This window comes from Capsella rubella, unplaced genomic scaffold (assembly GCF_000375325.1).
Source record: "Capsella rubella cultivar Monte Gargano unplaced genomic scaffold, Caprub1_0 scaffold_1, whole genome shotgun sequence".
In the NCBI taxonomy this organism is placed as follows: Eukaryota; Viridiplantae; Streptophyta; class Magnoliopsida; order Brassicales; family Brassicaceae; genus Capsella; species Capsella rubella.
In genome coordinates, this window is record NW_006238923.1 from 19,513,246 (window position 1) to 19,525,231 (window position 11,986).

The 11,986-nt window shown below is 38.2% G+C and overlaps 4 protein-coding genes across 9 annotated transcripts; 1 reads left to right on the forward strand and 3 right to left on the reverse strand.

The window, feature by feature from the left end:
- Window positions 1-1,829: 1,829 nt before the first annotated feature.
- Window positions 1,830-5,913, forward strand: LOC17898626 (sodium/hydrogen exchanger 5). Of its 2 annotated transcripts, none has more exons than XM_023788960.1 (21): window positions 1,830-2,082; window positions 2,168-2,219; window positions 2,315-2,374; window positions 2,479-2,503; window positions 2,607-2,692; window positions 2,771-2,882; window positions 3,038-3,100; window positions 3,227-3,246; window positions 3,336-3,433; window positions 3,876-3,904; window positions 3,983-4,014; window positions 4,118-4,165; window positions 4,256-4,316; window positions 4,409-4,506; window positions 4,602-4,677; window positions 4,767-4,798; window positions 4,908-5,005; window positions 5,100-5,209; window positions 5,343-5,426; window positions 5,509-5,630; window positions 5,716-5,913. In XM_023788960.1, the coding sequence occupies exons 1-21, from the start codon at window positions 1,899-1,901 to the stop codon at window positions 5,801-5,803; spliced, it is 1,578 nt and encodes a 525-aa protein (XP_023644728.1). In that variant the 5' UTR covers window positions 1,830-1,898; the 3' UTR covers window positions 5,804-5,913. The 2 variants fall into 2 exon arrangements, with proteins under 2 accessions (XP_023644728.1, XP_023644730.1); XM_023788962.1 differs by having other exon boundaries at window positions 1,831-2,082; window positions 4,779-4,798.
- On the reverse strand, window positions 5,830-11,807 carry LOC17897526 (transcription initiation factor TFIID subunit 6b). 3 transcript variants are annotated; one of them, XM_023788964.1, is made up of 12 exons: window positions 11,609-11,807; window positions 11,442-11,528; window positions 11,259-11,351; window positions 11,071-11,179; window positions 10,912-10,988; window positions 10,691-10,828; window positions 10,506-10,601; window positions 10,261-10,385; window positions 9,921-10,053; window positions 9,542-9,667; window positions 9,324-9,471; window positions 5,830-6,069 (listed from the first exon to the last, which is right to left on the reverse strand). In XM_023788964.1, exons 1-12 carry the CDS (start codon window positions 11,726-11,728, stop codon window positions 5,855-5,857), a joined length of 1,467 nt encoding a protein of 488 aa, XP_023644732.1. In that variant the 5' UTR covers window positions 11,729-11,807; the 3' UTR covers window positions 5,830-5,854. The 3 variants fall into 3 exon arrangements, with proteins under 3 accessions (XP_023644732.1, XP_023644731.1, XP_006304724.1); XM_023788963.1 differs by lacking the exon at window positions 5,830-6,069 and adding an exon at window positions 8,898-9,239 and having other exon boundaries at window positions 11,609-11,800; XM_006304662.2 differs by lacking the exon at window positions 5,830-6,069 and adding an exon at window positions 8,898-9,239 and having other exon boundaries at window positions 9,324-9,435; window positions 11,609-11,796.
- LOC17898942 (nuclear transcription factor Y subunit C-2) lies at window positions 6,190-7,280 on the reverse strand. 3 transcript variants are annotated; one of them, XM_006306445.2, is made up of 2 exons: window positions 7,180-7,280; window positions 6,190-6,929 (listed from the first exon to the last, which is right to left on the reverse strand). In XM_006306445.2, the coding sequence occupies exon 2, from the start codon at window positions 6,919-6,921 to the stop codon at window positions 6,358-6,360; it is 564 nt and encodes a 187-aa protein (XP_006306507.1). In that variant the 5' UTR covers window positions 6,922-6,929; window positions 7,180-7,280; the 3' UTR covers window positions 6,190-6,357. The 3 variants fall into 3 exon arrangements, with proteins under 3 accessions (XP_006306507.1, XP_023644735.1, XP_023644736.1); XM_023788967.1 differs by having other exon boundaries at window positions 7,172-7,249; XM_023788968.1 differs by lacking the exon at window positions 7,180-7,280 and adding an exon at window positions 7,039-7,161.
- On the reverse strand, window positions 7,810-8,816 carry LOC111832482 (transcription factor MYB72). The gene is given in 4 exon segments (XM_023788966.1): window positions 7,810-8,219; window positions 8,221-8,383; window positions 8,474-8,603; window positions 8,684-8,816. Coding segments are annotated over 3 exon segments (639 nt in total). The 5' UTR covers window positions 8,599-8,603; window positions 8,684-8,816; the 3' UTR covers window positions 7,810-7,868.
- Window positions 11,808-11,986: the final 179 nt, after the last annotated feature.

Here is an 11,986-nt window from a genome sequence, read left to right on the forward strand (position 1 = left end):
AGTACTAGTACTAGTACGTAGTGTAAAGGTTGGATTGGTGCCGTGTGATGATATGATGTGCTTCTAAGCTTGTACTTGCTTGACTCTCATGCTAAGCTTTGCATTATTTAGGCTTTTCTTGATTGTTTCTCTACTCCAATCATTCCACTTGCTGATTCTTTCTATTATATAAATGCATAATTCGACAGGGTTAACCAATATAGCTTACGTTCTGTTTCTTATTGGTTTTTGGTTGGTTTACCAATCTCTTCATTTCTCCCAAATTTTTGTTTTATAGATACAAAACAAGTAACATAATATTTTGGTATATGTACCCAATCCTAGGTTGCTAATAAGTAGAACAACCTCAAACAACCATATAAATAACATAAAATTATATGCTAAGTTGATCATCACGCTAGCATAGGAAAAAAAAAGATTTTATATCCGTTATAAATTCAAAACCGATTTTAGTACTCTTGAAATCATTTTAGAAACTAGAGATTTAAAAGAGAAAAAAATCGATTTTAAGTTTACGAAGCGGGCATAATCATTTTTTTTATCTTATTCACCACATGATATAAAATTAACAATGGTTTACACTTGTGACTTGTGTAACCGCGTTAACCAATATACTGAAAAAATGAAAACTGAAATAACAAAAAATTATGTTTATCCTAACTAAACTGAAAAAGCTATTAAATAAATCTGGTTTAAGGAAAAGAAAAATTATCATGGATTATATATATGAACTAGATTCGGACCCGCGCTACAGCGCGGGGGAAATAATTACATATATATAACTTTTAACGAATTACAATATATTATATTTTAATTTTATTGCAATGCAGTCGATTACGGTGAATCATATATTTGTATAATAAATTTAAATAAAATAATAAAACGAAAAAGCGAGTAAATAATAATACATTGAGTTTGGATTCAACTAAAAACAGTGAAAAATGAACGGCACGAAATAATATGTATCGAAAAATTATTCAATTTGACCATTTTGTAGTAGAAGTAGAAATATATGTAAAAATTACATACTTACAATGTATCTTTTGAAGGACCAACCCGTAACAAAATTCATTTTGTAAAAAACATTATTCATAACTTGCTTTACCATTATAATTGTGATTTTAACAAACTATCTGAAAACTATCTAAAATTTACATAGTTTGATATATAATATATTTTATCAATAAAAATTATGTCTCCAAAATTACATCTATATCTTCAATAAAATATTTTTAATAATTTCAATTCTAAATTTTTATATATATTTGAATCTTTTAATTATAATATTTTGAAATTTTTGAAACTTTTAAATATGCTCATGTAACAATGGTTTTAATATTGATCATACGTATACTGATTTTAAATCATTGTCCAAAATATTTAACCGAGTGTAGTTGAGTATTGAAAAAATTCAAATTGCAACATAAGCAAAAAAATATTAATTTTTATTAAATATTTTTATTATATAGCATAATATCATAAATTAAAAATACTATCAAATTAAATTTAAAGAAGAATAATAATTGATTAGTTAGAGAAATATTAGGAAATCATAAAATTAGTTATGGAGATAATATAATCTTAAAATTAGATATGGAAAATATCCGATGTATGTATCCAAACCCAAATTAATATCCAACTTTGAAATATCCAATTGTTAAAATCAGTTTAATTTTTTAATTTTGACCCGACCCGTATTCTATTTTGTACTTCTCTTTTATTAATATAGAGATTTTGAAAATGAGATTAAGAAAGAAATTTGCATATTTAAAAACGCAAAGAGAGGAAATGGTGACTGATGAAACGACGGCGTTTGACTGTTTGACTCTTGTTCGAAAAAGCTCGACATTCTCCCCCAAGTCTGAAGGTCGTCCATCTCAATTTCATATTCAGTCTCAATGGAGGAACTGCCGATTTCTCCGGCGGGGCACGATCCTCAGGGACAGGTTAAGCAGCAGCAAGCCGCCGGCGTTGGTATACTGCTTCAGATTATGATGCTCGTTCTTTCTTTCGTTCTCGGCCATGTCCTCCGCCGTCACCGATTCCACTATATTCCTGAAGCCAGCGGTTCGCTTCTCATTGGTAGGGTAATCCTTTCCCTCTCTCTCTCTTCTTCTCTACACTTTGATTTCCCCCACCCAAGCTTCTTCTTCCATCGTAATTTCAGGTTTAATCGTCGGTGTACTTGCTAATATCTCCGATACTGAGGCTAGCATTAGGTTTTGCCCCTCTCCTCCTCCTCCTCCTCGAGCTTCCTGAGTTTTACCTTTTATCGTTTCCTCGCTTACACTTTGTTCTTTCTGCTCTGTATCAGGACGTGGTTTAATTTCCATGAGGAGTTCTTCTTCTTGTTTCTGTTGCCTCCCATCATATTATATCCTTTGCCTTCAAACTATATCTGCATTTGATCCTCCCTCGAATTTGCTCCTTTGCTATGTATAAATGTCATTTTCCTTGACATCATTCATTTGTTTGAACCCAGTCAGGTTTCAGTCTTCAACCTGTAAGTACTTATCTTTCTTTCTTCCTTTACATTATTTGCTCTGCTTACTATTGTATTGAAAACTTAATAACGGCTTCTCCTAATTTATCTTTCCCTGTTGCAGAAACCCTTCTTTTCTAACTTTGGAGCCATTGTTACCTTTGCTATCATCGGAACTTTTATCGCTTCAGTTGTCACTGGTGGTCTAGTGTAGGGATCATAAACCCTCTTCTTTCTTCGATTATATTTTTCTTGTATACCCTTATATGGTTTTCCCGCCTTTTGCAGTTATCTTGGCGGCTCTATGTATCTCATGTATAAACTTCCATTTGTGGAGTGTCTTATGTTTGGTGCACTTATATCAGCTACGGACCCTGTCACTGTACTGTCTATATTCCAGGTGCATCTGCTTTCCTTGTTACTATCAATTTTATCCCTAAGTGCAATATGTGATGATGCCGCCAGAGGATATACGAGTATTCTTAATGACAATATGTACTTTCCTAAAATGATGCCTTGCATTTTGATTAAAATTTATTGTATACTTGATTGCAGGATGTGGGCACCGACGTTAACCTGTATGCTTTGGTCTTTGGAGAATCAGTTTTGAATGATGCTGTGAGTGTTTACTTATCTGCTGTGATATTGAGCTCTTCCTTTTACGTATCTATGCAAACCAGAAACGCTCAACACTAACACCATCGAATGGGTTTTTGTGTTTCATGTATATGTTGTTGCTCGTAGATGGCAATATCATTGTACAGGTCTGTAAGACTGTAAACCACATGATATTTTCCCGTTAGATACCTTTTAAGCAAAGTATTAAAGTACTATGGAAAAACTTTCGATGCAGAACAATGTCCTTACTTAACCGCCAGTCCTCGTCTGGGGAACATTTTCTCATGGTGGTGATTAGGTTTCTTGAGACTTTTGCTGGCTCAATGTCTGCAGGTCTGTTTTCCCTGATTCCGTTCTGACCCTTCATCACAGATTTTATACAATATTAGTCTTCTTAACTCATATAAGTTCCTCGTACCAAACTAGAGCACTATTAGTGAAACAATCAACTAAAGACTAGGTATCTTTGTGACAATCATTCAACCAAAATAAACAATGAATTTAAAACGGTCATATTATTTACCATTTGGATCAGGGAATCTTTGTTTTTAAGTCCTTAACATTTACATACATCTATATATGTAAGACCTATTTTCTCTTTCTATATATAAGACATGTTTTCCCTTTACATTACATGAATCAGAATGTACTCTCCTCTCTTTTCTCCCAGAAAAAATAGTTCTGCCAGTGGTTGAAGACAATTACTTCTAACTGAGCTCTTCGCTGACCTCATATATTGGTTAAATATACTAACAGTCCTAATATTGTTCTGCAGGGGTTGGGGTTGGATTTACTTCAGCTTTAATATCCTTCCGCGATTCCTCTTTTTGTTTATTAGATGTTACATGGCTAAATGTATTGTAAAACCTTAACTCAGAACACCTCTTCAAGTATGCAGGATTGGATACGGAGAAGTAAGTGCCACATGTTTTCTTAACTCTGTCTATACTATTTCTTTTTTAATTGATAATCAGAACGTCTTGTAATGTGTCTGCTTTTTCGGTTTTTCTACCCCAGTCTACAGAACTTGGAGTGTTGTCTCTTTGTCCTTTTCCCTTATTTTTCGTAAGTAGACAAATCAACTCTCCTTGTCCTGTTTCTTTGTATTTATTGGTAGAACACTTCTTCCTCTTATGTATTTTGGCTGTGCTGCAGATACATGCTTGCAGAAGGTGTTGGTCTCTCCGGCATTGTGTCTATACTCTTCACAGGAATTGTAATAGCCGACTCACTGTAGTTTTTACATCTTAGTTGATGCCAATATCTTGCAAAGACATATTTAGGCATCCTAATTGAGTGCGACTGTAGGTTATGAAGCGCTACACTTTCTCAAATCTCTCAGAAGCTTCACAGAGTTTCGTATCTTCTTTTTTTCACTTGATATCCTCTCTGGCAGAAACTTTCACGTGAGTCAAGAACGATAGCATCCCATTATTAGATGAGAAATTTTAAGCTTCTAACACTGTTGGGTTAATATTAAATTTGTTTAATGCTTTTCTAGGTTCATTTACATGGGATTTGATATTGCCATGGAGCAGCATAGCTGGTCCCATGTTGGGTTTATCCTTTTCTCTATTGTATCCTTTTAAGCTGATCTTCAGTAATTGTATGCAGTGTTAGCTAGTGTTGTTAATCCTTGACTTTACTTTTTGCTTCTGCATTTCATGACTGGCATCAGTTGTTTATTGGCGTGGCTAGGTGACTAAATCCCTTACGAATGCTTTTGTATCCTGGATGATCACTTCATTATCACCATGGTTTTCCATTGAGATTTACCTATATATTCTGCAATGTTTTTCTCACGCAGGGCTGTCAATGTATTTGGATGTGCATATTTGGTCAACCTATTTAGACAGGATAACCAGAAGATACCTATGAATCACCAAAAAGCCCTTTGGTATAGTGGTGAGATGAGTTTATAGCTTTTGTTCTTGTCTCCTGTGCCCATTATTATGTCTATACACTATTAAAAGTTGTACACATATTGGCATGTCTATAGGCCTTCGAGGGGCAATGGCATTTGCGCTTGCACTTCAATCACTTCATGACCTACCTGAGGGTCACGGTCAAATCATCTTTACTGCAACCACAACCATCGTTGTTGTCACGGTCAGTTTTGTATTCTCTCCATGAATAGTATATATGTTCTTGAGTTCTTCATTTGCAGTGGTCGTATACACAAGGCTTTAAGAATCTTAGAGAAACATAGGCTTTGTTTCTTATCCGTGCAGTAATATTTCAGGTTTTACTAATAGGAGGTTCGACAGGTAAAATGTTGGAAGCTTTGGAAGTTGTAGGTGATGATCTTGATGACTCCATGTCTGAAGTAAACTCTCGACGATCTAATCTAATACATTTGAACTAAATTTGTGTATGTATTTATCTAACGTACCTAGATACATGGTCAGGGCTTTGAAGAGAGCGATCATCGGTATGTCCCTCCTCCTTTTAGCATTGGGGCTTCATCTGACGAGGATACATCATCATCTGGAAGCAGGTTCAAGATGAAACTGAAGGAGTTTCACAAAACGTAAGAAAAAGAGAATGACATTTTCCTGAGTACTGTATAAAGCGTTCTTTGCATTTCTTGGGTGTGACTTAACAAAATTTTGCAGCACTACGTCATTCAGCGCGTTGGACAAAAACTTTCTGACACCATTCTTTACAACTAACAATGGCGATGGAGATGGAGACGGAGAGTAACACGTAAAGGGCAGTGTATATGTGTAATCTAAGCCAAGTTACAGTTATCCTTCACATGAAAATGCTATCCAAAATATTTCCACTGATTATATATGAATTATTTTGTGGTACAAAACTGCATGTGAATAATTTGTTACTAGAAGAAACTGAGTTCATGTTTGGGGGTGAACATAAGCATGCTCTCATCAAAATACTCAAAAAGAGGAAAGAGATAGTTGTCCACGGTGGTTGATGAGTTAAGTTGCCACTACTTGCTTTGCGTTTACCTTAATATAGCTCTCTTGCCTTATTCATTTGTGTTTCAAGGATTAAGGGAATAGGAGCCATGCTTTTAATAGCTTAAAAGAAAATAATTGTAAAGTTTCAATCACATGAAAGCTGTATAGTTGAAGTCCTGAAGAGAAATTGCATTGCCATAGATAATTAGATATAGACGACAGTAGAACATCCCCGGGAAATTAATAATATGTCATTACAGAACACAGTAGTAATGGTTGGCAGCAGAGCAGAGCTAACCATTCTACGATACAAGCAAACGAAAGAAGAAAAGTTTTCTAAGAGTCATCATGGTGTTGCTCCTGGGGCCAGTGGGGGATCATCCCCTGTTGCTGCAAGTAATAGTATGGTGGAGAACCCACCAGAGATGGGACGGTCCCTTTTGTCACCCCTAAGCCTTCTTCTTTGAGCTCGTCCCTGGGGATTATGTCAACTAAGAAATCAAACACGTCGGTCCTGGAAATGGCAGCGGCAATGTCGTTCTTCTGCAAGGTCCTCCTCTTGTTCTCCTCGGTGTGGATCCAAGCACGCAGCGTGAGCTCGAGTATGAACATCTCACAGGCCTTGGCGAAAATCACAGGAGCCTCCGCTGAGATCATCCTCACATCTTCATCAGCTTTCATGATCTTCTTGATGCGGGCGAGGGGAAGGGTGTGGTTCTTGAAGTCAGTGGTCTGCTCGATCTCTTGCATTTGGTTAGCCCAGAACATCTGAAGCTGGTGGTTGTGGTGAGCTTGTTGGAATGCCATATGTGACGCCGCGTTACTCTGGTAAGTATGAGGAGGAGGTACATAATCCATCATTCCCTGTTGGGCTTGATGACCCTCTTCTGGCTGCTCCATTGCTAACTCTGTTTATATCAAATGTAAGTAAGATTGTCAATTAATCAAAAGTCGAGGGGTGATTTTGAACCAAAACTCTTAAAATTTCCAGAAGAAAAAAAAGAAGCGCATGCATGCCCGAATTCAGCTCAGATATGCTGGAGCTGGACTCACAAACCAAGCAGAGCACGATCCATGATTCACAAACCAAAAGCTAAAGGACCAAGAGAAGCAAAATTTGAAGAAAAAAAGTATGGAATCAAAGACAGACGTGTATACCGGCAGTGGTGAGTGAGAGACCTCGTGATAAACCCTAAGAAGAAAATGGATTCGAGTCCGGAGCTGGCTAGAGCTTTTTATCGAGCGTTTCTTTATGGTGGTGTATCTTACGGGCCCTCCTCCCCCCCCCCCCCCCCCCAGTCGACACGTGTCGAAAAAGTGGAAGTTTTGAGGTTGACTGCCACCTGTACGCCTTTCACTGGGTGCATCTTTTGTGTTATTCCAGAAATTTCTTAATCGGACGGTTTCGTTGAGCAAAGAACACGTGACGTGCGCGTGAACAACTGGCGTGACATATGCACGGGTCGCGCGCGCGTAGACCTACTTCTGACTTTCGAAGAAGCCCATTGGACCTTGTGGGCTGCATATCACCCGGGCCGGAAGGAGAAGTTGCACGAGCCTGACTTTTTTTGGAATCAAAGGTTTGTGCATTCTTTTCCTTCTTTCTAGTATTAAGTTCAATGGTTTTCTTGTTTTTTTTCATTTTTTTCTGTTCGGTCTCAGTCTCTAAAACGTGTATAGAGATTTAGGATAAATCAGATTGATCTTTTGATAAACGTATATTTCAGATTTGTACAATCTTTTTTGTGCCTTATGTTACTGTTGATGATATGATGCATCGGTTCAGACTTCAGACGTCCATGTAACATGGTAATATACTCAACAACTAAAGGTAGAGAAAACACTGGTCATGCATTCATAGACATACTTCTTGTGTCCTTAAATCCACATGGGATTTCCGGTTGACGATGATAAAATGATTGCGATGTGGTTACCTTCCGAGCCACTCCGCCCGTGGTTGAAATGTACGTTTGGTGGTTATGAAGAAGAGAATCTAGAGGAAATAACATTTCGTTATTCTGAACAAACTCGGAGGTTATATCATCAAAGTCATCATGGTCAAACAGGAAGTGGATCTCGTTGAGCTTCATTAACCTCATGAAGCTCTGCTTTTGTGTGCTACACTTGCCTTGGGGATGAGACGAAGTAGCTGAGTCTTGGCTGTCATTTAACCTTGAATGCGATTCTTCGTGAGCTCCTTTCACAGTTCTTGTCTTGATCTGCTTTTGTGCTTTGGTTATGAGTGCTACAGATGGGTGAAGAAGAAGATGGAGTACTGAGTCGTTTCTTGAGATGAGTGTTCCAAACGTTCTTGATCTCATTGTCAGTTCTTCCAGGCAAGAAGGACTCGATCTTTGACCAACTAATCACATATATCAATCACATATATGAGTAGGTATATGTTATAAGGAGGTTAGATGAGTAGGTATAGTAGCGATATATGAGTACAAGCCTGTTTCCAAATTTTTGATAGTAGTGAATGATAGCATATTCCTCCTCTTCGCTAAAGTTGCCTCGCTTCAAGTCCGGTCTCAGATAGTTTATCCATCTCAGTTGGCAATTCTTCCCACATCTCATTGATCCTATATATCATTCATTGTTTCTCTTAATTAGTTACTGAAAACTATATGGTATACTGAAACATGCATGAATAAACACTAACCAGCAAGCTTGGGAAGAGATATCCAGTTGTGATGGCCATATTTTTGAATAAAGGTGATGAGAACGAGATCTTCTTGAGGGCTTCGTGGCTCTCTCTTCACATTGTTCTTGTCGCAGCATGGTGCTCTTCCTTTCCCCACTCTTTAACACTTTATTCTCTCTACATTCACTATATCTTCTATATATGCAATTGTTATATATGTTTCACATGAAAATGCTATCCAAAATATCCACTGATGATATATGAATTATTTGTGGTACAAACACTTGCATGTGAATAATTTGTTACAAGAAGAAACTAAGTTCATGTTTGGGGGTGAACATAAGCATGCTCTCACCAAAATACTCAAAAAGAGGAAAGAGGTAGTTGTCCACGGTAGTGTCCAGAGGAGCTGAAGTCCTCAGAGCAATGCCCCTTCCAATTAGCGACTGCTGTGGGATTGTTGTGGTTCCGTTCACCTGCATCTGTGTGGAGCTCATTGGTATAATTCCCCCTCCTGCTATCTTCTTCAGTGGTGGTTGATGAGTTAAGTTGTCACTACTTGCTTTGCGTTTACCTTGGCCCAAGGAAAAAAATATTCAAGAACGTATATGTATCTCCATGTTTGGAACACAAAAAAGGATGAGATTAGAAATTATACTTTGCCTGGCATTGGTGAGCTTTCCATTTATCTTCCAGACAGAGCTAGTTGGAGGAGACAGTAGTGTCTCAGATGTTTTAAGCCGTTCATATAGGCATCGACCCGCTGCGACCTGTGGGACGGTTAAAATGATTATCTCCTCTGCTGCCTGAATTGCCAAACGAGATTAAAAGCAAACAAGTTATTTAATTCATGTATCAAACTGAAAGCATACTCACCATCAACGCTCCATAAACAAGCCAAGCCCCATGCCTCTTCGCTTCCTCCTTCTGCTTCTCAGGTACCATTTCTGGTAACAGAAGCAGCAAATACGGCCCTAGGTTTGGGAGAACAAGAAAGCGAACCTAGAAAAAGGAGTAAAGCATGGTAAATGTTTATGGACGACCAAAGGATATATCCTAGGGTTAGAGATGACTCTCTAAACTTATTTAGCTACCACCAAAAGATTACGATGTAATTGCAGGTTTAACAACTTCAGCGAGGATATCAGATCATGCTTCTATTAATTTTAAACTTATGCTTTGTTGTGGGAAATTCTAGACTCACATCCTAATGTACCACTCTTCCTTATGATAATCAAGCATCAAGAACAAATACCATATTAAGCCCAAGGGCAACCATTCCTTGAATTGCCCCATAGTGTTGTGGCAGTGACTTGGTTGGGTCCAAAAAGGTATGAAGCAGTGATCTTGTAACACGTGGCAACAAGTTGTGATAAACATGTCCAAACCTGTAAGAAGGTTCTCACTAATGTGATTGCAGTTCATGCTAAATATCAGATGATTATCATTTTGTGCTGCCTAATTTATAGAGTAAGGTAACAGTAAGCATTACCCAATTTCCAAGGATGAAATATGCCAAATAAATCCTCTAGGCCACAGCATTTATATGGTTCTACAAGATTCATGAAATCACAAAGCAAGAATGTAAAATTAACCTTTTGCACGTTGAAGCAAGTGTGCTGGCAGTAAAGTTTCTTAAGTCCCAGTGGTTATCGGATAACCTTCTTCCTAAGCGTTTGGCAATGAGGCAAGTGATAATAGACGGCATCAACTGATTCAGCTGAACAGAATACAAGAAGGTGATGTCAACAGAACAAGGACAAGGCTGAGTAGAGAAACAAAAAAAAAAAAAGTGTGCACGCCACCAACTAGAGCTGCAGGATATAGCCACAAAACTTACATATGGTTCAATATGTACTTGAGGGTTATGAAGGAGGCTTTTAGCAAGACGCATCAAAGCCAACAAGACTGGATAATTATCCATGTTCTTCACAATCTGGTGAAATTGGAAACACATAAGTAGTAAAAAAATGTGGTGGAATGAGGATAAACTAGAGACTTGAAATGTTCGATTAAAAAGGCAACCTCTTCAGCAATAAAAGAAGTGAAAAAGGGAACTAATGGGTGTAGCCCAGGGTCAATTTCCAAGCTAGAGAGTGCTTGTCTAAAGAGGGAGGAGCCAGATTGAGTCAAAGCCCACTCGGTAACTTTGTCAAAGTAGTTCTGCATCAAAGTAAAGAGGGTTATATAGCCTCAAAGAGCGAGAGAAAAGAAAAAGCGTTGCAGGATCAAACATAGTAAATTACCTGAAGCTCCTTAGAGAGCACCTGTCTAGCAGCCAACACATCGTCCTTATATTCGGATCGCTTCAGGTCAGATACGGCTACGAAATTTTCAGGAAGGACGGATTTGAGGAGAAGGAGGTGATGCAAAAACTGTTCCATAAAAGAATAAACAAAAGATACCTTGGAGAGGAGAATTCTGTGGAATGGAAGGTTGAATACCATCAATTGTCAACCAATGAGAGGTAATGGATGCATCAGGAGGTGCATTTGGTAGAGGAGCTTCGATAACCTGCACGAGGGACCAAAACCATAAAGGAAGGAAGCTGACAAACTACATTTCACGATCTTGATGCCTCAATGAAGCTCACATTCTTGAGCTCGACATCTTTGTCATCGAAGAAGTAGAGCTCCCTGTTCTCAGGAGCTCTCTTGAACCGCATACTTTTGGAGCCGGAGGTAGGCTAGAGCAGATCATTAAAAAAAACAAAAAAAAAAGGTCAAAATCAGGTATGAAATCAGGAGAAGACAAAGACAAGACAAGGCAAGGAAACCTCCAAATTCCTGAAATGAAGAGCAGAATCGACATCATGAGCCATCAATGTGGTGCGGCGAGCATGGCGCATGCACTTGATAGCTTCCTGCAGATGCAACAAGTTAAAAGAGGGGAAGTAGAGATTAGAGGGCAAGCGAAGTGATATTCACATATATATATATATACCTGCATGACCTCTCGGACACGGTACTCTACATCGGGAGCAAGAGCAGCAGAGACGTCCGGAGAAAGAGTGGAGAGTCCAATGCTCTGAGCTATCACTTCAATGGATTCCTTCGTCACCATCCTTGCGCTCTTTCGACTCGACTCGCCTGACTTTGAACTTTGAACGACTGACTCGACTCAGTCATTCGTTACCTTTTCTTTTCTCATTCTATCGGGCTTTCTCAAACGGGCCTATTTAAAGCCCACCACTTATTATCTGAATTTGTATACATAAATGGTTTGCTAGTGTTCTAAAAGCAAGCAAGCAGAGAGGAGATGAAGATATACAACTACAACCAGCTGGAATTGTCCCGTTAGATTTCTTGCTGAAATTTGAAC

What these genes read in the sequence shown, in the direction of transcription:
- LOC17898626 (XM_023788960.1), top strand. Translation starts at nt 1,899, where the DNA reads ATGGAGGAACTGCCGATTTCTCCGGCGGGGCACGATCCTCAGGGACAG. An exon ending in TGCTGGCTCAATGTCTGCAG is followed by an intron (nt 3,434 to 3,875) that starts GTCTGTTTTCCC and finishes ATTGTTCTGCAG; the next exon opens with GGGTTGGGGTTGGATTTACT. An exon ending in TTGATGACTCCATGTCTGAA is followed by an intron (nt 5,427 to 5,508) that starts GTAAACTCTCGA and finishes ATACATGGTCAG; the next exon opens with GGCTTTGAAGAGAGCGATCA.
- LOC17898942 (XM_006306445.2), bottom strand. Translation starts at nt 6,921, where the DNA reads ATGGAGCAGCCAGAAGAGGGTCATCAAGCCCAACAGGGAATGATGGAT.
- LOC17897526 (XM_023788963.1), bottom strand. Translation starts at nt 11,728, where the DNA reads ATGGTGACGAAGGAATCCATTGAAGTGATAGCTCAGAGCATTGGACTC. An exon ending in ACAGAATTCTCCTCTCCAAG is followed by an intron (nt 10,989 to 11,070) that starts GTATCTTTTGTT and finishes AAAATTTCGTAG; the next exon opens with CCGTATCTGACCTGAAGCGA. An exon ending in CTTCTTTTATTGCTGAAGAG is followed by an intron (nt 10,602 to 10,690) that starts GTTGCCTTTTTA and finishes CAATTTCACCAG; the next exon opens with ATTGTGAAGAACATGGATAA.